General features: G+C 31.6%; 1 protein-coding gene across 1 annotated transcript; it reads left to right on the top strand.

Moving 5' to 3' along the window:
• The first annotated feature begins 2883 nt into the window (after window positions 1-2883).
• On the top strand, window positions 2884-8546 carry LOC134267521 (microfibril-associated glycoprotein 4-like). Its single transcript, XM_062749716.1, has 5 exons — window positions 2884-3169; window positions 4292-4428; window positions 4687-4783; window positions 6991-7056; window positions 8287-8546. The coding sequence occupies exons 1-5, from the start codon at window positions 2884-2886 to the stop codon at window positions 8544-8546; spliced, it is 846 nt and encodes a 281-aa protein (XP_062605700.1).
• Window positions 8547-26583: the final 18037 nt, after the last annotated feature.

Raw genomic sequence — 26583 nt, forward strand, 5'->3', positions numbered from 1 at the left:
TAATATTTCTTATATGTGAGGAGTTAAAAGCTTGAGGAGAAGATGCTCCTCAAATATAAATATTTGAGTATCAAAATCAGTCTTCTCTTTTTACAATTCTAGATTGAACATCTTTTTTTAATGTACATATATCTCCTACGTATAACCATTCAAAACATCTTATTAGGGGAATAGGATGAGTGTTGGGGAGCAGATGAGTTATGGGAAGCAGATGTACTCTTGGGACAACCACTTTCAAAAGAAGAAGGGGAACGAAACACTCATGGTCACTATATTGAAAACTCTTACCTTTTAAAAGTTGCCTGCTGATTGAACATTTGCATTGGCGACTACATTGTTTGACAGGACGCCATCTGGCGCTCCAATAATAGAAGACAGAAAGAGGCCTGTATATACAAATAAAAAGTTCAAAATACACACATATCTTTGATTCCTTGTTGTGGCCCAACCCTACCTCTGGGATCATGGTATGACCCCCCCCCTCCCCTCCCCCGAATTTTCACTATGTAATGAAGTTGTCACCTTAGTATTTTCATTTTTGGCCCAAATGTTGTTTGAGAAGATGAATTTTGAATAATGCACTTTTTTTCTAATGATATAATTATTGAAAAAAAATATTCTCTGGGAAATCACAGTCACACAGTATTACGTGCAGTACCATAATCAAACTAGATCAAATGTAGAAGTCGGGCCAGGTTGTGTCTTAGAAGAAACCTTATTATGATACAATGACTTTTATGGAGATGGTTAACATTATGCAAGCTTAAAAATCCATTAAATAATACTGATCAGGGGCAGAGAAAACACGGACCTCCAACAGAAGTGGGATCAGATACCATGGAGTACATGACGGATTGACAGATCTAGTTTGGCTTTCAAAATGTAATTTGAGCGCACTGTTTGCATGAAATGAATAAAACTCTGTATATGAAAACGGATTTTGTCTTGCAGTTAATATGTAAAATTTTGATTTTTTTTTCGATGATTTTTAAAAAAAATATATCCACCTATATGAACAGGATACACTAGGCCCCACAAAGCAAGTCAGGTAAGCTTATGTACATCATGTATACAGGCAGGAAAATGCTCAAGAGAGATTATTTCAACACAGTTCTTGGGTTCGCCCTTACTTGTTTTGGACTAAAAAGTGTTCAACTTTCCAAGGGTATGGAAGTTGGCATTTTTGAAAAGAACTCCTGCACTGCCCAGGCTTTTGACCGACGATGTTGCTATCTATTTCACATAGATTCCATACAAGAAAGATTATCTGGATAGGTAGTGATTTTGGATCTCATGACATCAGATTTGCCATAGAAGACATACCCTTACTCTAGTCTGTGTCTCTTTCTTTGGCAATATAATGTTATTGATTAGATTATGAATGCCTTTAATTTCTATATTATTAGTAAAAAAGAATTTCTTGCAGTATTATGAACACTCTACCTCATTATTTATTCTGTTTGTTTGCTTACTTTGCTAATATTATGCTCTTGTCCATGCAATTATAACTCCATGGTGTAGCCTTTTTTGAATCCAATATGTATGATCGCTAATTACTCATGAGGACATTTATTACAGCTATAGAGAAATGAATCTTCAAACCTAATACATCCATCTTTTTAAAATTGCGATCCGGATGACGTTTAAGAGAATTATTCAAACCCCAGACTTTGGTTTACATTTTTTCTTTAATTTTGCATTTCACCTGATATTCAATTATAATTACAACGCTCCTCCAAATCAAATATAAATGATAACAAATTACTTAAAATTTTGTTACACCGTAGGGGAAATAAACATTTAATCCCTAACAACAAAAATGAATTCCCATTCGTATATCGAATTCAAAAACTTCATGAAAATCATTACATAGATATATAGGGATCCATTAAATATTCTTGTTCCAAGCGTCTTCCTAAGTGAGTAGTTATCATTTATATTGGATTTGAAATTGGAAAAAAATGAAGTAAAACCATATTTGAATTGCAACATAACACATTTGAAAAAAAAAAATAATGTTAAACACTGTGAGTGAAGTTTGAATAATTCTCTTTAACACAGAAGCGACTTAATTTGTGCCGTTTAAAGGAATGCATACATTTGGGGCCGAATTCATAAAACTTGGCAATATATTCTTAAGTTTAGAAAATCACTTAACCTCTCTCTCTCTCTCAACAGTCACGCATTTTAACGCAAATACAACTTTCTATTTCTAACACAAAATCATAAAAACAATTCTATGACGTGAGAATGAAGTGTATGCTGCACTAGAGTGCAGTGGGTTTTAAAGAGTTAAGCACTGTATTTTTTTACTAAGCTTCGGAAGTTTTACTCAAATTGGCCGAAATATCTAAGTGCAGTTCTAAGTATTGACCTAATGTTAAGTGTCCTCAAGAGGTTCTAATGTAGATACATGTAAGAAATATTTGAGTATTATTTATACCTTTTTGGTAGTAGGAATATAACTCATATTATCTGCATCATATAAAATATATTAGTACAGTGTTATATATTATACAAAATATAAATAATATACCATTTTAACATTTACCTCTGCATTAAATACAATATTAAATTAATTTCCAAATTGATTCAAAACTTAAATCTATCTTAAAGATCATATAAAATGTGATCTATGTATTATTATTTTTTTTATTTCTGTATCATATATTATTTTCCTTAATGAATTTCTAGTGATTTTCGTTTACGATCTTTTAAAATCGATCTATCAGGATAGTTAGCATATATTACGTAAGAACCAGCCAATCACATATCCGTTATAGCCTTAAATGTTAATGCATATATTTATACATGGTACTTTACAGATAATCTCGCATTTATTTTACAAGAACCTTGTAGCTGTTGTAACACACAGAAAACAATATGAGCAAGGTTATGGTTGTCTTTTTAATTGCTGGCTACTTCATAGTTCCTCATACTGCCATGTTTTCTCGGAGGTACATCAGGAACATGGACTTTGATGATAAAAAATCAGATGGCGAACTTTTAGGAGAGTATTCTTTATCGTTCAAAGACTGTGCAGAGAAGTGTCGGGGAGATTGTGGGGTCTTTGGGTATAATGATGGGTTGAAGAAATGTCGGCTCCACAGGAAACTCAACATGTCGTCAGCATCAGAAGAGACAGACTGGAGATATTTCCTCCATGAATGTAGGTATTACCTTGCTGTATTTAAAAAAAAAGATGATATACTGTGAAATCATAAATACCCCCCCCTCCCTTTTTTTAAACTTTACCTACGAATATAATTAATTTTACAAGTGTATGGGAATTAGAACAGTATTTAACCTCAGAAACAAATTGCATGTAAAAATATTGATCTTATTGGCACTGAATAGCTCATTACTTAAAGGATTCATCTGATATGTTCCTGAGAAAAAATAATAAGTATTATTTGATTAGTTGTTAGGAAGTAGTTTTTAAAGCCAAAGAAACAATAATAAGCATTTTATTGGTTTTAAGGAAAGTTTGAGTCTTCCAGAAAAAAAAAAAAACAATGACGGTCATTTGATTGGTTGTTTTGAAGTAGTTATTTCAAATACCATTTGAATGGTTGTTAGGAAGTGTTTTTTTTTTTTTTGGTCAGAGAACCAATAACCACGGACAGTTCCAGAATCTAACCGGTCGAACGTTAGTTTGTGAGTGCTAAATTAAACATGTAAAATGTTATACAGATTTTTTAAGGGAGATCACGCTAGGAGAATTAAATTTAACTGTAAAGAATTCTTCAAATGACTAATGAACACCATAATTTGATCAAATTTCAAATCATTAGAATAAAGACACAATAAATATAGATAACTAAATTCATGTTAAGTGCGAAAAGTTTATGCTTTTGCAGTAAAGAGCTTTTGATATGCTCTCTAGAACTGCGCATTTTTACAGTATTTCGAATATCAATAAAAATTATTGTACATTCAAAAAGATTAATCTATATACGCTACAATCAGATTTATAATAAATAAAACGCCAATTTTAATCCGGCAAAAGCACAAATCATTTGCATTCAATTCACGGTGCTAAATGGAACAGCTTTATTGCAGCATGGTCTTAATCGTTACTCTTTAAAGAATTGATCAGTCGTATTTTAGAGCTGCTAGTACGTATAGTAGATTAGAAATAAAATCCTTCTTGACGTTAACGATGATGAATGATGCATCGCCTCGGCTTTCATCTTTCAAACAACATTTCGAGACCGAGGAGGTTATTCTGCAACATTCACGAAAACGCAGACTTTATTTCTTAAATGATCTGTTTCGTTTTCCGTTTTAGTCACCCCAACTGATTGTAAGGATCTTCAGGAAAACAATTACACTAAAACAGGGGTGTACGACATATATCCGTATGGAATCAGCTTTATTCCTGTCCGGGTGTACTGTGACATGGACACAATGGACGGGGGATGGACGGTATGTAATATATTTCAAAATTAGCATAAAGTATTTCATTTGCACTTTGCTGTTTTGTTGTTATATTGAAGATATTTTTCACATGGTTACGTCAAAATGATGGAGGAAATCATTACTTTTCATTCGCTATTTATAGAACATATGCATGACTATAGGTGTGCCAAATTTCATTCTGATATGAATCTTGGTTTTGAAAATATAGAGATAGTTCACGAACTCTATGATCACCCTCGTACATGTACATGCTAACTTTTAAAGGCAATTCAAAAACGTGTCAATGGATTCCTCAGTTTTGACAAAGATTGGACGGCCTATAAAAATGGTTTTGGTGACCCTGAACAGGACCTCTGGGTTGGTAAGTATAAACCTCTTACATTAGATCTTTCAACCGCTGCAAAATTGAACGGTGATCTTTTTTGTGACAGATAAAAAATATCAAAGGGTATCAACGATACATATTATTTAAAGAAAGGAAAATATTTTTTTTGACCATATTCACTAATAACCTTTAATGGTTTAATGAACCAACAATTAGCATTAATTTCTATGTCTAACAAAATTTGATTTTGCATTTATTTACGAGGGCTGATCGGTTTATAAAGAACCATCAAAACAATTATGCAAAATTTACAATTTCCAGGAAAATTAGATAGGTTCTGGTGAAATTATACACATGTATATATCCGTCACAATGGAGCAACATCTCTACGATTATTTAACGTCACGTCATTCGAAGATGATTGCATATGATACGATTGGGAAGCGTTTACTCTTCTCTGTTTGTTATTATATTTAACATTACAAAAATCAACTGTCTTTTAATTTAAATGATTATTTTTAAAAATACGTGCTGTTATTACACCAGTGTTAAATAACCATGTGACATACCGGGTATATACAGGTTGCCTTAGAAGCATGCGGGGAAGTTTTATTCACTGCAAGTCAACTTTATTATTTCCGAAATTATTTATGATCCTCAGGATCATTTGATTTCAATCTTAGTTAGACAAAAGATATAAGCCAATGAAAAATCAAACCCATTTACGTTTTTCTTTGCTGTTTTTGCTTTAGCAAATTGCTCAGACTTGAAAGAGTTTAACACAGCGATACATAAAAATTAGGTACGCATGTAGTCCGGAATAGTTGACGTTTTCCAGGTTTTTTAACGATTTTGATATTTTTGTGCCAGGAAAAGTCAGAAGCGGCGCCATTACGAAAAACTGAAAATTTCAACCGAAGTTGATTTTAAATAGCGTATATACTCGCCTATAAGTCGGTATTTTGGGAGTTAAATATTGGTCTAGAACTCTATATCCGACTTATAGGCGAGTCATGAAGAGACAAGTATTTTTCTGTGGGCTAAAAGTTAGTATCTTATTTGCATTTCCGACGATTATCAAAGAAATTGTCTGGATATATAAGATAATTTATGCATTCTCAGATTATATAAAAAAAAGTGCAAGTATATACATATTTTAATAATTTTATTTGCATTTTAAGTGACATTGTCTTTATGTTTGATAATTTAAGATTAAATATCAGTGTCTTTTCGACAATTATTAATTGAAACCAGGGTTAAAATATCAATGGATTAACTTGAAATTGTCACCAGATTTTGGCAAAAAAGTTGTACCGACTTATAAGCGGGTCAATAGCAAATCCCACCAAAATAACGTCAAAAATTACAACCGACTTATAGGCGGACCGACTTATAGGCGAGTATATACGGTACTTGTGGACCGATATAAATCTGAAATCAGAATTTATCGATAGAACAATGTATGTATGTATAGTACCCACCAATATCAATAAAAAGAAAATATCATCCCACATTTCGTTTCAGGACTTGCAAGAATTAAAGAATTAAAAATGCACGAAATGTTAACAAATTTCATCACGTTGATAAAATGTTTTCAACGGATTGTTTATTTCAAAAATGAACCATAGAAATGATATTGGCAAGTACTCAAAGTATTGTGCTATTTATAACTTGTACATATGACATTGAAATTTAATTCGGTTTGCAAGTATCTAAAATAAACTCGAGAATGCCGTCTCTAGTTGGAGGCGGCAATTTCCCAGTTTTCGTAATGGCGCCGGTTCTGACGATTTCCTGGCACGTAAAATATTAAAATCCTTAAAATGCATAGAAAACGTCAGATATTTCGAACTAGCACACTTGCTGCTCCACCTTGACCTCAAAATTTGTTTTGTCGTCATTATCAAATTTCTTAACCGCGATTTATTTTCTTAAATTACCTTTGTATTTCTTATCAAAGTTCTTGCACAATATGAAGTTATTTCGCTCTTATTATGGGTTCACAGGAAGGTTCAACGTTGTTGTTACATGTATTCAATATTTGATTTCGTGACTGCGCCGGGTATCCATACCATTGTCACATTTATATACTACTAAAGAGGAGAAAATTAATATTTGTAAAATATTTCTTGCTTTTATGAAATCGTAATGTTTGTCAAAAGTAATAATTTCCAAACAGCCCTCGTATATAAGATTGATAAATTCAGTGTATTGCAATAAATTATACAATTGATTCCATGCAGGAAATGACGTTATCCATCAATTAACAAAAGAAAAATCTGTCCTATATGTGTCCATTACTCTAGAAGGTGGTGAAACACACTATGAAATGTACGACAGATTTTCTGTCTCCGACGAAGAAGGGAAATATCAACTGTTTCTTGCAGGACCTGCCACAGGAACATAAGGTAAGTGTATTTCAACTAAGATCTTAAAAGAAAGGGTTCAAATCAAGTATATCATAAAACTCTTCTTTGCACAGAAAGTCAAAATATCAAATAGTTGAGAAAGAAAAATCTTTTTTTTTCTAATATTCCGTAAACATCTTCAATTTCACGTTTAAATATTTCATGAATTCTGTTGTAATTGAATTTCACAATGCTTTGAAGTTTGAAAAATTAAATTATTATACTGTATATTTAAAAACCAAACTATCTTTGCATATCCAGTTACTACCTTTTACCCACCATTAATTATTCAACCTAAGTTTCTTACCGATATTTAACAGTTCATATTCTAAACCGATACGAAACAGGATATTAAGGGCGCATAATTGCTATTTTATGCAGACATGTACAAGAAAGCTTGATGTTCAAGTAAAAAGAAAGAGACAGAGTATCTTAATGAATTAAATTTCTTTAATACTTTCTATATCCAATAAACAATTGCATATGTTATAACATTTACAGGTCATTTCCTATCTATTTTTTTTTCATTTTGATAGATTTAAGATGGCACCTGATCCAACCTCTGATGTTTCGGAGGTCCGTGTTTGCTCTGCTTTTATCTTGTATTGTTTTATGGGCTTTGATATTAAACCCATAAAACAATACAAGATAAAAGCAGAGCAAACACAGACCTCCGAAACATCAGAGGTTGGATCAGGTGCCATCTTAAATCAATCAAAATTAAAAATAGATTGAAAATGACCTGTAAATGTTATAAAATATGCAATTGTTTATTGTAATTGTTTACTGTTCGTTATATCCATATCCTTCTTTCTTTGTATTGCATTTTATACATTTTAAGCAAAGTCTTTAACTAATATTGATTTTTCATATTTAAACTTATAGAATATTTCCGTGTCCAATAATTATTTTCATTCTACACTAAAAGTGTAACACACCTGTGGTATATGTTACAAAATATTGCTGTATGAATAGCTATATTGTATGGGGTTTTTTTTGTTTAAATATTATCTCCATTTACAGGAGACAGCATGAGAAGCTGTTTTTCTTAGACGTACTTCAATGTTAAGATCAAACTTGATTAAATTGTGTACCCATTGTCTCTGTGATCTATTTTATCTTACTGTACAGGTGACTCTATGTTAGACACAGGTTATCCTAAGGAATATCTGTCTGGGATGTACTTTAGTACCCCGGACAGGGATAACGACTTGTCTAGAATTAACTGTGCTGCTCGCAGTGAGATAAGGGGAGGATGGTGGTTTAATGCCTGCCACTACGCCTTCCTTAACGGTCCGTGGTCCCCGGCCAACTGGGGATATCCTTGGTGGCCCCCTTTAAAGAGTGGATCATCAATAAGGCGGACAGTCATGATGATAAAACGCCACTAGGTAAATATCACTAAATCTGATTAAATTGTATATTGATCTTCTTTGTATAATTAGCACAGTGAGTGTGACCGTTCGGCAGGGGATGTTCACTCCTCCATGGCAAGTGATCCCATCTCTGATGTTTTGGAGTTCCGACTTTCCTCTGCTCCTGTTCTGTATTGTTGTATGGACTTTTGATCTTGAATACCGTTCTCCATTTGTTTTCATCATAAGAGAGCTTAGGATTATTATAATAAAGATACGCCATTAAATTTCTGTTTTTTTTCAGTAAATGAATGTTTTAAGATATAGAAGCAAGAGATTGACTACAACAAAGAAATCAGACGAGCCATACCTGATAAAAGAAACAATCGTAAATCTATGTCGATCATGGGGTTCAATTCATTTTTTAAAATGATGTTTCATATTACGGGAGGAAAACTTACAAAGGACTATACTTTGAGAATATTTGTGGTTGAACAATTTACAGCAGCAATAAATGTTAATCATTTTTTTACGAATATACCCAGTAAAAGCTGTACATTATATGTGTTGTAATAAATTTGGAAATAGAAACATTTTGTTCTTATTTAACACTGGCACATAAGGATGCCTGCATGGATAATTAGAATGAAGGTTGTACTACAATATTATTATAAACCATTTTACAGCGGAAACACTTTTCTCCGACACGCATACAATTACTTTCACTGTAAATTCAGAGATTGAATTCCATATTAATGCCCCTGTGCAATCCTACGTAATGTTCATTTGTCTCCTAGTGCATGTTAGAAAATACAGATTTCATTATAATTTAAGATATCTAATATACATGTTGATATTAACATGATTGAGCAATAAATCCTGCGATGGAAGTTGTTGCTCCATTTAAATTTGTAGATAAAACTGAAGCTTAATCCTTGACTTCAAACGTATTTCATAAGTCTTTCCACAAAATAAATTGTACCAGTCGTATACAGAAATAGTTTAACTGTGAATGATGCAAGATTCATGCACCTGACAGATCTTTGATTCCGAGAGCAAAAACAAACACAATAAAACTTGAGGTTAAGCTTTAATTTCTAAGTATTGTGCATGTAAGGTTGGAGTGTAAGTTTCCCATGAAGCCGTGTGAAGATAACTTGACGTTACAGTACTTTGAGTTTTCTTGCAAGAAAAAGAGGTAAAATTGAAACATATGATATAAATCAATTAATGAAAAAAAAGCAAAAAAAAGTTTTTAACTATTATCACAAATCAATAAAAGAAATACAAACTTTATTGTAAAAATAGGCCTATAACTTATGTTGAGTTTTCATACAAATCCATTCAGAGCGATAAGTGGAAATGTTCAGAGATATATTCAATAGAACCTTGGGCACTCAACCTTTAATAAATTTAGATACATAACAATTTCTACTGATTGTGAGAAAACTTGCGATAAATGGATTTTTACACCTCTTTCTGGTTTAAGTTTAAATTGTTTAGGCTTTTTAATTTCGCTGAGCAAATGTTTTACTTCAAGAATCGTAATTTTACAATTGGTTTTTCATTCTATTACTTTGAAAAATACCATTGCCTTCTATTTTAAGTGAAAATTGTTACTAGCAATTGCTGATTTAATATCAATGCATCTTTTGTGGCCATGGCCTTCTTTTAATCAAATATTTATGAAAACTTCTCTTGAGAGCATTTGCTTTATTTGCATAATTAGATTTCTTTTTGAATTTTACAGCGATATTAATAAAACAGTATTGAAATACGGTTGACGTAATAAAGTAAACTTCATATTCAAAACTTAATTTAACGATAAATTCTCAATATTGTAATTTAATCGATTCCTGTCATAAGATTATTGTCAAATTGCCTAAAATCATCTTTTATTAATGACAACTAATTACTCCTCTATACGAGGGTTGTCCCGTAAAATCGTGGACAAAGCGTTTTTCTCAAAAAGTAATGGGCGCACTAAGCTGAAATTTTCAGTAAATGTTTATTTATCATATTTAACTGCATGATAATTTTTTGATAAGATATGGCAAAAATAAAGATTTTAGTAACCTTCAATGTGCACGAGGTATTGCCCTACGGCGCACGGTCAAAAAACCAAGGTTTTATTAAAGAATACACAAGCTTGAATTCAAAATAAAAGTTTTAAATACATAAGATTTGGATTAAAATTATCCTAATTCAAATCCACAATCAATTTTGTAGTCTTTGTAAAAATTTTAAGGCATTTGCTTAATTTTTGGCAGTTTCTTGAGCATTCAAAATGGGAAAGTGGTAAACACAACACACGAAAAATGGCGACGTTTTATGACGTTACGGCGCACCGGAGAACAGTTCAGTTTGATTCCGATGTTGTAATGACACCTTTGGAGACTTGAAATAACCATAGAAGAAAAAAGATTATAAAAATATCACCATATCTTAAGTATACAAATGAAATAGGAGTTTTCTTAGCGAAGTTTTTTTGATCGAGTCCCAGGGGAGAACAAAACATACGGACAAACTCCTAAGCATATATTTATCTGAAATTTGCTGTGTATATTACTAAAATATGTACTAAATAATAGTGAAAATTTCAGGACGCAGTGATGTTTATTTTTCACACTAAACAATTTGTCCACGAATTTACGGGACAACCCTCGTACATCTGTTATCCGTAGGAGTAATTAATATGTACTTTAGAAGACATTGTCATGTTCATTTATCCTTTTGTGTTAAATAAATCAGGAATGAAAAAAATATAGATAGATTACACGATTTGTTTGTAATAGTCCGGGCTGACAAATCAGGTAATGATACTGTTTTTGTTTGTAAGCCTGGTCATTCTACATGTATTTTTGTAGAATATGGATTTGATTCTACAAGAGGAAAACAATTTAAACACATTGCTCCAGAAAATCTTGAAAATAAATTGTCTGTTTTGTATATTTTTTAATTCCCAACGACTTTTATGCATTCGATTCACTGAATCTATAATCTATTTAAAAACTACATATAAATTCTAATAAACAAGAAAATATGAGAAATGAATATAAAAGCAGTTACACATTATATTTCGAAAGGTGAAGCCTCATATTTGAAACGGTCTGTGCAACTACACTTTCAATAGGTACTAGCAAATGTTTGCAAAAGCCGTTGCAATTGTGAGAATATATCTTTTAAACAAAAATGATTCAATGCTGAGGTGATGACAAACACATTGATAAATGTATTACGACAATTAATTCTCTATTAAGGGGTGTATGAATTATGACACACGTTTCCAAATAAAAATTATATACTGTATATTGTTGCTTCTAGGCACTGGTGCCCCTGTATTGCAGCTAACGGTGAAAGCTATCGTTTGCAAATCAATTATCAAGGCAATGATCATCTTGGGTACCTAAAAAAGGTCTAATCACAATGAGTTTACCTGGAAGGAAGATAATTATAAAATCATCGATATTTCAGAAATTATGACCAAAAATGTTCAATAGTTGGTCAACCTGCTGAAGATCAAGGACCAATTTATTATACTTTAAGGAATTTCACCAAGAATATACATGTTGTGTTAATTTTCCCATTTCTGTAGGATCATAATAGATAATTTAGATTGTTTAGAATGAGATATACATACCAAAAAAAGGAAATTTCTCTACAAATTCCTTGAATTAAAAAGTAGTCTCGTAGATGTTTTTCTGACGATCATGGGAATTATTAAGTTTTATGCATATAATAAAAATATATCACCAACAGTAAAACATTTACTGTAGCATCTTAAAAATTCTGAGAATTTTTAGAAAAATATTCATAAAAACTGTCAGAATCAGACTTTTGTGATAGACAGTTCCTTTTTATTTATGCAGAATAGATTTATTTGTAAGATAAATCAATATTTAGAATACCTGGTCTCCAAAAACCGCAAAGATATTGTCAATCAAAAACTAAAGCATCTTTGTGATGTCAACTTCAGTGTACTTCTGTGTCTATATACTGACTCCTTGGGGTACAAGGTTACTAGGAAATGTTAGAATCCTGTGTCTAGTTACTGACTCCTTGTGAAATATGGTTATTAGGAAAAGTAAGCATCCTGTGTCTAAATACTGACTCCTAGTGGTATCAGATAACTAGGAGAATTAAGCATCCTCTGTCTAGATACAGACTACATGTGGTATCAGGTTTCTCGGAAGTGAAAGAACCCTTTATCTATATACTGATTCCTTGCGGTATCATTTTACTAGTTGAAGTAAACAGTCTTTGTCTAGATACAAACTCCTTGTGGAATCAGGTTACTAGAGGCAGTAAGAATCCTCTGTCTACATATTGACTCCTTGTAATATTAGGTTACTAGGAGAAGTAAGAATCCTCAGTCTAGATACTGACTCTTTGTGGTATCAGGTTACTAGGAAAAGTAAGCATCCTCCACCTAAAACTCCTTGTTATATTGGGTAACTAGAAGATTAAGAATCTTCTGGCTAGATACTGAATCTTTATGGTATCAGGTTCCTAGATGTGAGAATCCTCAGTCTAGATACTGACTTCTTGTGATATCAGGTTACTAGGAGAAGAAAGTATTCTCTGTCTAGATACTGACTCCCTGTAATATCAGGTTAGTAGGAGAAGTAAGAATCTTCTGTCTAGATACTGACTCCTTGTGATATCAGTTACTAGGAGAAGAAAGCATTCTCTGTCTAAATACTGACTCCCTGTAATATCAGGTTAGTAGGAGAAGTAAGCATTCTCTGTCTAGATACTGACTCCCTGTAATATCAGGTTAGTAGGAGAAGTAAGCATCCTCTGTCTAGATACTGACTCCCTGTAATATCAGGTTAGTAGGAGAAGTAAGAATCTTCTGTCTAGATACGGACTCATAGTGGTATCAGGTTACTGGGAGTTTATAACGTAAGAATCTTCTATCCAGGAACTCTTTCATTGTGGTATTGGGTTAGTAGAAGTAAGCACTCTCTACCCTGACATAACACCTTCCTGAACGGTCCATGGTCCCCTACTGAGTGGCACAAACCTTTTTTTTCCTACATTTCCTATGTACGGGACGAATGTGACGGAAACATTGATGATAACTAAACGTCGCCAGGTAAACATCAGTAAATCTACATAAACAGCATTTATTTGATGGTATTTCATTTATAATTTTAGACTGTTTTAAAAAAATTCCTTATCAAAAAAAATATATATCTATATTTAATTCTTATTTTTTTGGAACACTTTGAAATTATTTAAGCACATTTTACTTTATTTTCTAACAGATAAATATGTGAAATTGTGAGACGTCAATTGAAGACCACCCATCAGTCGTCTAAGTATTTCTTTTGAAAAGAAATTTTTAAATTTGTCTTCATTATTGTAAACAATTCATTTAGAAAATATTCTTAAAAGAAGAAGAGAAAATTTGCATTTTTGTTGTTGTTGTTTTAAAGGTGGATTGCGGCTGAGCAATTTGCTGACGAAATTAAGTTTTAAAACTTTTCTTTACGGAATTTATCCAAATACTGTCACATGAAGATTGATTGATTGATTGTATATTGTTTAACGTCCCTCTCGAGAATGTTTCACTCATATGGAGACGTCATTGTATGCAGGTGAAAGGCTTCAAATTTTGACTTTACTTGGCACTCGGGGCCATTGAGCAGTGAGGGATCTTTATTGTGCCAACGCCTGTCGCTGACATGGGGCCTCAGTTTTCAAGGTCTCATCTGAAGGACCTGCAACTTTCACTTCAAAGTGCCGAGCGCATGGCGAAGGAACAGTTGCTACCCATTTTATCGACTAGGTCAGTTGCGGCCGAGATACCAATTCACGACCTCCTGATCACGGAGGTCACATGAAGATATCTAGATAATTAGGAGGAAAATTGTTAAATTTTTAAACAAAGTAAAATGAAAACTGTTTAATCTGATACATGTTTAAATGCGTCAATTCCGATTTTCAATCTCATTCTCATTTTTACTTATGTTCAAGTACTCTACGGAGTAGAAACCAACAGTGTATTTTGACAAAACATGTATCTCCTTAGGCTAGTACATAAAAAGGCCAAGATTCTAAGGAGGTACCTCCCTCGTTCTCTATACAAAAAATTATTTGCATTATCGAGCAAATGTAATTCATAAATTTACAAAAAGATGCTTTGATGGATACTTTTATTTCTAATATAAAGAAAAATAATGCTTAATAAATGTACGTACCCTCAAAGGTATTTAATAATTCTTTCTAAAAAATAAATTATATATTTGGTATATTAAAGCAGGTTACATTTTAGTTCGGCAATTTATCCAAATACTGTCACATGAAGATTGATTGATTGGTTTTATATTGTTTAACGTCCCTCTCGAGAATTTTTCACTCATATGGAGACGTCATTGTATGCCGGTGAAAGGCTTCAAATTTTGACTTTACTTGGCACTCGGGGCCATTGAGCAGTGAGGGATCTTTATAGTGCCAACGCCTGTCGCTGACACGGGGCCTCAGTTTTCAAGGTCTCATCTGAAGGACCTGCAACTTTCACTTCAAAGTGCCGAGCGCATGGCGAAGGAACAGTTGCTACCCATTTTATCGACTAGGTCAGTTGCGGCCGAGATACCAATTCACGACCTCCTGATCACGAAGGTCACATGAAGATATCTAGATAATTAGGAGGAAAATTGTTAAACTTTTAAACAAAGTAAAATGAAAGCTGTTTAATCTGATACATATATATATATGTGCCAATTCCGATTTTCAATCTCATTCTCATTTTTACTTATGTTCAAGTACTCTACGGAGTGGAAACCAACAGTGTATTTTGACAAAACATGTACCTCCTAAGGCTAGTACATAAAAAGGCCAAGATTCTAAGGAGATACCTCCTTCGTTCTCCATGCAAACAATTATTTGAATTATTGAGCAAATGTAATTCATAAATTTACAAAAAGATACTTTGATGTATACTATTTTTTTTTTAATTTAAAGAAAGATAATGCTTAATAAATGTACGTACCCTCAAAGGTATTTAATAATTCTTTCTAAAAAATGAATTATACCATTGGTATATTAAAACAGCTTACATTTTAGTTCGGCAAATAACGCAATGATGCTATGTTCGTGCCCTTACTGGTCTAACATTTTTTCAAGAGCATGTTATAAAATATCAAACTTTCTGAAGATCAATATCTCGCAGGGTTGATAAGGAAGCATCCAGAATATTCTACCTTGACTAAGTCAGTGAAACATTATGACGTCATAGTAGGTGATATGACTTCAATTTTAGAGCACAGGTTTTCGAAAAATTTGTACTTAGAGATATAATTTAACTCTAGGAAATAAATTAAAACGTGTAAAGATTAACAAAAATAAGAGGTTTTTATTTTGTTATGCTGTATCTGTCAATTTGATTAAAATCTGACAACGATGACGTCATATGAGTACGTTGAGTAAATTGGGAATAGATCATGTCGTGTAAAGAGAATTTGGCTTAGACGGCATGTACAAACATTCGTAAAATGGAGTTTAAAAGCAACTATCAAGAATATTATGTGAAATTCATATGGAGTTCTGTTAAATAAACAGGTATGATAATTTATTTTCATCAATTATATTCTCTTTCGAAGACAGTCAGCTATATCCGTATCCCAGTCGGCATTTCCTCAGTCATTCGTGACAAAAATAATGCCATAGAACAACAATAAAGCAGGATAATTCAAAACATAAGATATGTACAGATGGAAAGTTTGCCTTCTAAAATACTTGGGAAGTGTTGCTAGAATCCTGCGTTATTAGCATGGTTTTACGAAAATTCTCGGCTCATATGTGTAAAATACAAAACTTAGGATAAGGTTTAATTTCGTGCTAATGTGCTATAGAATTATTTTACTGACAGGACAGTGGGATTCTAGCAGCACTTTTTAGACAAAATAGATGTTTTTCGACTATATTATTTACTCAAAGAAGTTATTAATCTCCTGGGTATTGTTGTTCTGTTAGCTTTTCTATGAAGAAACATTTCGCTATAAATAGAAGTCACGTGATGCCGTGGTGGTGGCGCACGTCATTGCCTTAGACGCTCTTTTATCTTTTATGCTAAATATAATCGTTTAAAAAAATAGGAAATTAGAGTTATCCTGTCTACCGGTCATTTGCAAAACTATTTTGTTAAGCACATTCTTATTGCACATACAAGAACTCCGAGTTTCTGATTGACAATATCTATGTGATTTTTGGAGACCAGGTCTTCCAACAATCTATTAAAATTCTAATGAGTATCAATTGCGCTCCGTTATAAGCAAACATATTTTTGCAAATATATGAAGCAGAATTTGTACAAAATATCATGCGTGAAAAGAAGAAAACACTTGTTGTGGCCTTCAACTCCACATTTAGATATATCGACGACGTATTATCAATTACCAAGGGCAATTTCCATTCATACGTCGCTAAGATATACCCTGGAGAGCTTGAGATAAAACATACCACAGTGTCTGACATATCTAATTCACACTTCAATATTTTGTTGAAAAAAAATGAGGGTAAGCTAACAACCCAGGGTGTATGATAAACGTGATTACTTTAACTTTTCTATCATCAACTTCCCTTACTTATGCAGCAATATCCTGCATCACCTGCGTACGGAATTTACATATGTTGGTTGATTCGATACGCTAGAGCATACTCTACGTATGAGCAATTTCTAAAACGAGGTAAATAATTGACAAGCAAGTTGACGACTTAAATTTAAAGTTATCATTTTGTTTAGTTCTATGGAAGATTAAATGACCTTGTCAGCAAAGAGGCAGAAAAGGGTCTGTATTATACAATAAACACACACACACACACACACACACAGTCTTGATTCTCTATTGTGACCCAACCCTACCCCCGGGGTCAGAGTTTGAAAAAAAAAGAATTTTCACTATGTAATGAAACTATCATTTAAGCTTTATTATTTTTGGCCTTCGTGTTGTTTGAGAGGATGATTTTTAAAAGATGAAACTTATTTAGCACATTTTTATAATACTCTTTCTATGACAAGAGGGCATGGCATTAACTACTTTTGAACAAACCTGAATCCTGTTCATCCAAGAATGTTTTGTGTAAAATAAAGGTGTTGGTTTTTTTTACATTTGAGATGTACTTTTTTGAATATCAAATTGCTATAACTTACAAAAAAAAGGATCTCCATTAATGTTTACTCTTCCTATATGTAAGATAGTACAGATTTTATTTCAACATTGAATTCATATTTAGCGCGGTAAGACAATTTGTCGGCACGACCAGGTGTGTTATAGGACCGAAGACATCCAAAAATATGAATTCAATGCTTATATTTACATTCTTTAATTTTCCTTATCTATAATTGTTTATTTCGTTCATCTTAAATGTGAATTTAGCGCACTTCAATACTAGCGTGTTTATAAAATGTAAGAGCTGTTTGTGACATCAAATGACGTTAAATGACGTTGCAAAGTTAAATAATGCAAACAAACATTGCGCAGAAAAAAGTGTTAAATTAATTCTTAACGCACATTACCTTACTTTTTACGTTATTTTTTCAGGATTATTGTTTTTTTATTTAATTGAAATAAAACATTTTAAATTTTGGGGTCCCTAGAGTATTGAAATGCTTATAGTTCCTGTTGTGTATTCTAACGCGCGGTGACAAGGCTTCCCGTGTGTTGTAGAGATTTGAACGTCATGGATTTGTTATGGATTTCATAAAGAAAGTAACACTAAATGTAAATATTTCCATAATGCATCTCCAAGTCAATATTTTGAAACCCTGTTGCATCTTTAGTCATAAGTCGGGGACCTGTAATATTAGGAAAGGTGAATCAACAGAAGCTATCTTTCAAAAATACAATTCAAAAATGATATTTACTAAGCTTTTTATATATTATAAATGTTTTATCGAAAGGATGTTTGTTACGGTAATTCTTAGAATGGTGTTACCATAATATCATGTTTTGTTTTAACCATATGCGTGTTTACATACAAAACTCATTTTGGACAAGTGCTGATACATAACATGTGCACTGGTTTGATAAGGCACATTTGTAATACATGTGTTTATTGTGAGCTAAAGATATCGAGTCCTCTTACGTTACATCTGTCTATTTATCACAAGTCGTCAGTCTTCTGTTGCTATCTGTAACAGAAATATATTATCCCCTAAGCCTAAGTGTGTGAATTGCACTAGTTCAATAAAGCCAGGACGTTTTAGTTAAAATCAATAAGATATGGCAAACAATCATACCAATCTAGTTCTTTTGCAGATTTATAATACATTTATATAGAACAAAAGGAACATTTTGAAAGATTTATGCGTAAAGCGTAAAAACAAACATTCTGACTTAAATCAAAATCTTTCATTAGCTCACGTGACTAATAATTTTGCCTTTGCTTTGCATAAAAAAAGGTTAAACAGTTAAACGTTATTCTCCATGGCAAGAGAGATAATTCTGTATAATTTAATTCAAATTTCAAGCTTTGTAAAGTTAAATTTAAACTATTTAGCAAAAATGGAAGATATTGCGTACAGACAGACTAATGGAATTACCTCTTATTGTATAATTAGCAATGCAGTCCTTTCAACGTCTCAAAAATTTAAGATAATTTACATTAATTTATCAGCTATTTATTTTTGAAAAGAAAGAGTACATTGAGAAAAAAATGTAAAAACAATAATTTTCTTATGCTTTATGACATGAAATCAAAATATGTTGGATTTCTTATAGGCAACATTAATTTAATTTTTGGAGTGTTTTTTTTTCAACAATATGTTGGCTATTCCGTATGTGCTTTATCTAAATCGAAGTCGATATTTCTAATATATGATAAACATTTGATCCAGGTATTTCGTGTGGGAAGGAACATATTGCTACTGCTTTCATTTGAACATAAGACAATTTTCAAAGATTTTGTTTGTTGATTCATTCTTATTTGGGTTTATACTTCCTTTAAAAAATCGTTTAATTATTATAATATTTTGTCATTGCTTAAGAAGACAAACCAAAATCAATTCGTTAAATTCAGTAAAAGAAAAAGCGAGAGGGGGGGGGGAATAATTTACTAGTATCATCATCCTTATTATTTTTCTGATGAATAAATTCACATTTTTTAAGTTAAATATTTTCTCCTTTGCTTGATTAAGTATAAGTTGAGAAGAACGATATGTTTTGGAGGAAAAGAGTAACATGATTGATGATTGTTATCTCAATGGTTATTTGAATTACGACAAGTGCCCTTAATTTCTTGCATTTTTTATTTGACATGTTTATATTTTGTGTTGTGGAACACTGACTCTTCTTCTTTATGAAGTAATATTATTTCTCTGCTAGAAGAAGCCGTTAACCATATACGTATAAAACAGCATTAAATGTCTACATTAATTTTCTTCAAGAAAATATATATAATGTTTATAAGAGTACAAACGAGGGGGCAGCATTTCATGCCCCCCCCCCCACCCCTTTCCAAAAAAAAAACAACAAACAAACAAACAAACTTCTATTCAATAAAACACAAACATTTACATACATTGAAATCTGTTTGAAAATAATTAACTGGTATTTATTCAGTGAAACAAATATCTATCTAGAAATCAAAACGGAACAATTAATATTTTTGTCTATTCAGTTACATGACCATATGAAATCCGACCGTAGGTGATGTATGAATTATATCACTTTGTCTAGTACTGAAAACAACAGTTGAATGGATTTTAATTCTGACCTACATTGCATGTATTTACTCTTGATATCTGTTCAAACAGCCAATCAGTGACAAAGGTGTTCACCTTACCAATAAATTTCATAGACTCTATTTGAATACAGACAATAAATTTCCATTTATTTATAACGAAAAAAATAACATAACATTGAAAATATGAGCGAGTCAAATTCCATTGCAACACATAATATAAAATATCATACGATAAAATATTATATTTTTACATGTTTTCTGTCAATGTCTAAATTTGATTTGGTACTAAATATTTTTTTCTCAAAATTAAGTTGAATTTGTTGATCCACACGAACAATTTTAACCAAAATAATTATATTGACGGAATAGATACATTTTAGCAATACATTGTTCTTTTGCTGACGTTAACGTAAATCCAAGGCCACGAGTTTTGAGGTTTATTTGTATGCAATCGGTGGAGGGCAAAACAAATATTGGATATTCAATCAGTCAATCTGAAAAGGTCTGTTATAATGCAAAGAAATGATTTACATCCAATTCTCTTGTATTTTGGAGGAAATTATCTTTGTTTTCTAAAACACCTTCTTTTCTTTGAAAAAAGAATCATCTAAATGGCTCATTTTTGAAGATTTCATCACTAAATAAAAACAACAAAAAATACTAATGATTGTTTGTATATATCCACTAAAAGGATCAAAATAAGAAAATAGGAGTCTGATTATCTAATTTCAAAATGAGAATATACTGGTAAATTCGTTGTTGTTGTCCAAATGAAATAAGGAGATAAAAAACAATTATACAAATTTCTATTTTTTTAATAATACATAATAATAAATATCGGAAGCAGCAAACAAATACCTCTGAAAACTTCAAAGGTTTCATAAGGTGTCATGGAGGATAAAACATCCTTTGTAGAGCATTTACATCCGCCTTGTGCTCGTTGTCATGATCTTGGCAAAACGGGAAAAAATCCACACACAATTCAATGTGAAAAAAAAATGTTCGTACAATTTGAAAGAAATATAAATGTGAACATTTCACTTCATAATAAATTGTATTTGAAGACAAGGTCAGTTATTGTCCCTATAACCTCCGAATCTTTGACTTCAAACAAGACAGTTGATATCCTTGTTTCAACCATTTATTTCACAGCCAACTTCAATTTAGATAATGCTACTAATAAAACTTGCATTTCTGTTTCAAATCAACTTGTAGACATCATATACAGATGACACGGTTATGTTACCACATTGACATCAGGGAAGTTGACGTAAGCAAAATTGATAATCATCATGTCCTGTTCTTAGGTTACTATTTTGTCTGATAATATATTCAAATACGAAACAGATATGTCAGACTCAGTATTATTTTTATATGTTGAAGTCACTGGGATATATCGAGTTGACAAGTTATGTAGGCAAGTCTATTTTTTTTTCATTTTATTTTTATAATTGAGGATTTGAAGGCCATAGCAAGTTTACATCAATTATCTAAGGCAAACCTCAACACCCGCAAAATACTGTTCATGACCTTGAGAAAAATAAGCACATTGAGACAATTCAATTCATTTTCAACATAGGGTAACTAACTAAAATCGACGTAAAAGTGACAATTGATTTTGCGTGAACAGAGACAGTGTTGTCTTCGTACATATGGAGAAGCAATTAATTTAGTAAATTATTCTCTGTTATTATATAATCCTATGCATATTTTTGTATTCATTTAATTTCATTTATACTTTTCATAGTGTAGTGATCTGTATTATTTTTTCTATCTCAACTTTGAGGGCAGATCTCTATCAAAACATACATTGTAAAACTACCCTACAATCGTAACCTTTTATTATTCAGTGCTAAGATTATCCTGAGAAATTTTATTGGAAGATCGTTCCGACATGGATCAGATAAACTGTCGCGTTTAAGAAAAAAACATTCTATAAATATTTTGGAGAAATATTTCGAATGCAGAAATTTTCAGAATAGGTAGATATTGAGTTATGGTAAAGCAACAATTTTAATATTGAGATAATGCATATTGAATTAACGAACAATATTCAGGATCAAAAGTACATAAGTCAAACAATATTCTTTTAGTCCTTGTATGTAAATTGAATAACAACTTGTACATGATATTTCAAATGGGAAAAAAAGTCATTTATCATTAAATAGCATTCAACAATACACTCATTTTATCTGACTTACAAAAACATACCACAAACAATACTGAGAAAAGACCAGATAGGCTAAGATCCCATGCTGTCCCCTATTTCGAGTTGTTTTTTTTTTAATAATACAACAATGTATAAATAAAAATTTGTTTTCAACCATGACACGAAATCAGTATTAGTATTTATTTTTGGGATACAGATGGCACAAAAAGTCAAAAAACGTGTAAATTTCCGAATTTCATCATTTTTTGCAATTTTAATCGATTTTACATCACATTTAGTTTATGGATTCATAAAACACAAGCTTGCCTATCTGCCAAATTTCGCAATTTTGACTGTTTTTTTTTTTTTTTTTTTTTTTTTACATCGTACAAGGGGCCAAATTCAGCCGTTTTCATATCTTGTCCTTTAAAGAGGTAGAACTTTTGTAAAAATAAATTAGTTTTTAACTTAAGAAATTCAATGCAATGTCAAAGTCTTTATGTTAACGAAAACCCCTATAAAAGTCTATGTATGGCATGCTTAATACTGTAGATTCCTAAATATACGCACGGAATAAAGTATCCGTAATTTCGCAAAGAAGCACCACAGGCGAAATTAAATTACGCGCTTTTATTATTTATGGTGCTGAAATCTATGTAAAATATATTTACCAACCGTCCATTCGCGAATTTTTATTCTCTCAATTTGACGTTGAAGAGCCCATTCGCGATAATAAGTACTCTAGAAAATAAGAAATCTACAGTAAATCAGTAATTTAACTTCTAGGGATAAACAAAATCAATGTAAATAATAAAGTTGTCAATATCATGATTTATCCTGAATAAAAATAGAGGGATATTTTCAAACGTAGTATTACATAAATAAATAATAAGGTAATAGAGAACAAGATTCCAATTAAGTGAAATTGATAATTAAACTAAATGTTTTAAGACTTGTGACGGAAATATTCCCAACTCTGCTTCCATTTAATTGCAATTAAATATTCAATAGAAACCCACTAAAAATTTGTAATTAGTAGGAAAAAGATATGTAATATTTAAGTTGCATTTCTTTTGATTTTTAGAAAACTTTACGTTTCTATGAAAGTTTGCTTTCATCAGTAATGGATAAATGCCAAACAAAGTTTTAGTATATTTGAAAATAAATCCACAATTAATAAAATTCGACCAATATTTTAGTAACTTTAAAAAAAAAAAGAGATATGTAGGCTATTTCAGGATTTTTTTTTTTTGGTTGGGGTGGTGGAGGAGATGGGGGTGCTTAATTGGCCAAACGTTTGTCTGCCATAGGCCAGGTAGATGTAAGAACAGGATATAAGCAATAAGATTGTTAACAGGATCAATCAAGTACCAGTTACATCATATTTATATAGAAATATTATTATACCTCAATATAAATATTTTACACAACGTGTTATCTGATTGGTTCTAGGTTATCAAGTGATCGGGCAGTAAAACCTCATATTTCAAGGCTGGCAGCACGCTTTCATCATATTCCACCTCTTCGGAACACTTAGGGTATTTTCCCGCAATATAGTTCTCGTTCGTTGAACGAAAACTCCCAAGAGTAGTAGACGTCATAATAGCCTGGTTTACGTCACAAAATTGATGATAATGTGTTGACCAAAGGGTTTTATAATAACTTTACGTAAAAAAAATAAAATTGGTTTTGAGAGCGGTGCCGAATTTAAAAGTTTATGTTTCTTTCAAAGATTTTGCTTGTATCGGCATAATAAGCAATTCATTGCATGAATGTTCGGGATACATGAGGACTTATTCAGCCAAGAAATATCATATTCCCCTCGGGCAAGTATCATTTTTCTTGGCTGAATAAGTCTTCAGATTTCCCTCACTATCACGTAATTAATGTATAAAATAAAATAAAAAAAAAATAAAAAGAAATGCTTATTCATAAATTAAATTTTTGCCATAGAAATTTTAATACGATGAAATGTATTCCGTGAATGTGTCATTATTTTCTATGTTTTTTTTTTTTTTTTTTTTTTTTTTTGTAAATGCAGGTATCATTCATAGATTTTTAGAAGAAATCTTTTAAAGCTAACATAGAGCCTGATTTGTTCAGAACCTTAGCGCAATCCTGCATATAAAACGTCGACAACAAATACATGTACCATTAAATACCTACTCTTTGTCTGATAAATTAAACAAAACAAAAATGTTTAAATAATATTACTTAGATTACAGAGTGAAGAGGATATAAAGATAACTGGCCTAATGAATTTTTTAGTCTTTTTTAATACAAAAAGTAAAGGGGTTTACATCTACGAAAGCCCAGAAGGCTCATTCGAGATTCAAGGTTCGAAATACGAGATTCGAAATTCGAGATTCGAAATTCGTGATTCGAAATTCGAGATTCGAGATTCAAGATCCAGATTAATCAATCAAACACGGGTTCATGATTAGATTACTCCCCTTTATTATGAATTTACTATCAATATATCGTTTAGTATATTTATAACAAATGAGTCATTTCATTGAATTACAATGCTAGAAAGAGTGTTATATATATTAGATTTGATTGTATACTGTTTAACGTCCCTCTCCAGAATATTTCACTGATATAGAGACGTCACCATTGCCGGTGAAGGGCTGCAAATTTAGGCCTATGCTCGGCACTCAGGGCCATTGAGCAGGGAGGGATCTTTATCGTGCCACACCTGCTGTTATATCTACAATACAGTTTGGCAATATGAATTTTAAAAAAATGCGGCATTTATTTTATCTTATATCAAATAGTATATGAGTTTAAATTTTCTGCAGAACTATATAGCTTTATGGTGTTATATTTTAGTCTCTGACCATAGCTTTATGGCCAAAGACTAAAATATACTCTTATAAGACCTTATATAACGCTACAGTTCGATTCAGCAGTCAAGTCTCACTGCACAAATGTACCTTTTAGGAATGTAATGAAATATATACCCTTAAATTACTGTGCAGTATAGATACGATTCATAATATTTCATATATAATAATAATAATAATCAAATGCAACATTCTCCATCAACAATGATCTGATAAAAAAAAAATTACTTGACCTACTTGTTCCGCAAGTCAACAATAAGACAATATAATATTTCATATACATGAATTTACTATTTTGTTAAATAAGAAAAAAAAAATTATATAGGTATATTTCAAAATGTAATCCAAAATTTATTTTCATTTCGTTTTAATACATTAAACATTTTTTCTTGCATTATCATTTTAGCAAATGATCCATTTGTTATAAATAAATTCAACGTTTTCTTGATAGTAAAAACGTAACAAAGGGGAGTAATCAAATGTTGAACCCGCTTTTGATTGGTTAGTTTGGATCTTGAATTTCGAAACTCGAATTTCGAATCTCGTATTTCGAAACTTGAATCTCGATTGAGCCATCTGGGTTTTCGTATACATCAGATATGGTACTAAGTGTGGTCTCTAAAATATTTGAAAATGAAATAATTTCAGTCATACTTTCTCTTCCGTATTTTTTCTATATAAACTCAAATTTTATTGATGTTTGTCTGGTAGAGAGATTGGAATTCAAGCTTTGCATTGCTATTTTTCTTTTTGGATATATTTCATACTTTTTAAAGGCGTGATTGTAAAATTTGGTATTGTTTCGGTTGAACATTTTTGCTAGGTAGGTCATTATTTATTATGCAATGGCATTGCATGTTATTGACTTAAAATTGGAATCAAGACTTGTTTTTACCATGTCATCTTGAGTGTACTACTAATATCTCCTTACATTATGAGTTTCAAAACATTTCATGAAAAAGTAGAAAAGATACAGTTAATTAAACAATTATATTGGTCATTTCACGTGAGAAAGGAATACATAAATAATAACTAGAAAGTCTGCTATCGCAAGCAATAACGTATGTCGCCCCGAACTGGACAAGACTTTCATTTTTTCATCACTAAACAATATCAATTAGCTAAGGTTTGATAAACATCAACTCGTATTAGTCCTTTCGGTACTTTGATTTCAAAATCAAAGACAAAGAGTTTTCACTTTTACCCTGTTCCCATGGCAAATATTGACAATTTGCAATTTTTAAATGCTCCACATACAATAACAGATACTAATCATTAAATCAATAAAGTTTCTTGACGAATGTCCAAGGGACCAGAAAAAAAACAATCTCTGACAAAATTCATCGCTTTTTGCAGGATTCCATAGCATTTTTGAAACTAAATGACC

This window comes from Saccostrea cucullata, unplaced genomic scaffold (assembly GCF_032062105.1).
Source record: "Saccostrea cucullata isolate Sc308-1 unplaced genomic scaffold, CSIRO_AGI_Scuc_v1 ctg3592, whole genome shotgun sequence".
NCBI lineage: Eukaryota > Metazoa > Mollusca > Bivalvia > Ostreida > Ostreidae > Saccostrea > Saccostrea cuccullata.

What these genes read in the sequence shown, in the direction of transcription:
- LOC134267521 (XM_062749716.1), top strand. Translation starts at nt 2,884, where the DNA reads ATGAGCAAGGTTATGGTTGTCTTTTTAATTGCTGGCTACTTCATAGTT. An exon ending in CAATGGACGGGGGATGGACG is followed by an intron (nt 4,429 to 4,686) that starts GTATGTAATATA and finishes TAACTTTTAAAG; the next exon opens with GCAATTCAAAAACGTGTCAA. An exon ending in TGAACAGGACCTCTGGGTTG is followed by an intron (nt 4,784 to 6,990) that starts GTAAGTATAAAC and finishes GATTCCATGCAG; the next exon opens with GAAATGACGTTATCCATCAA.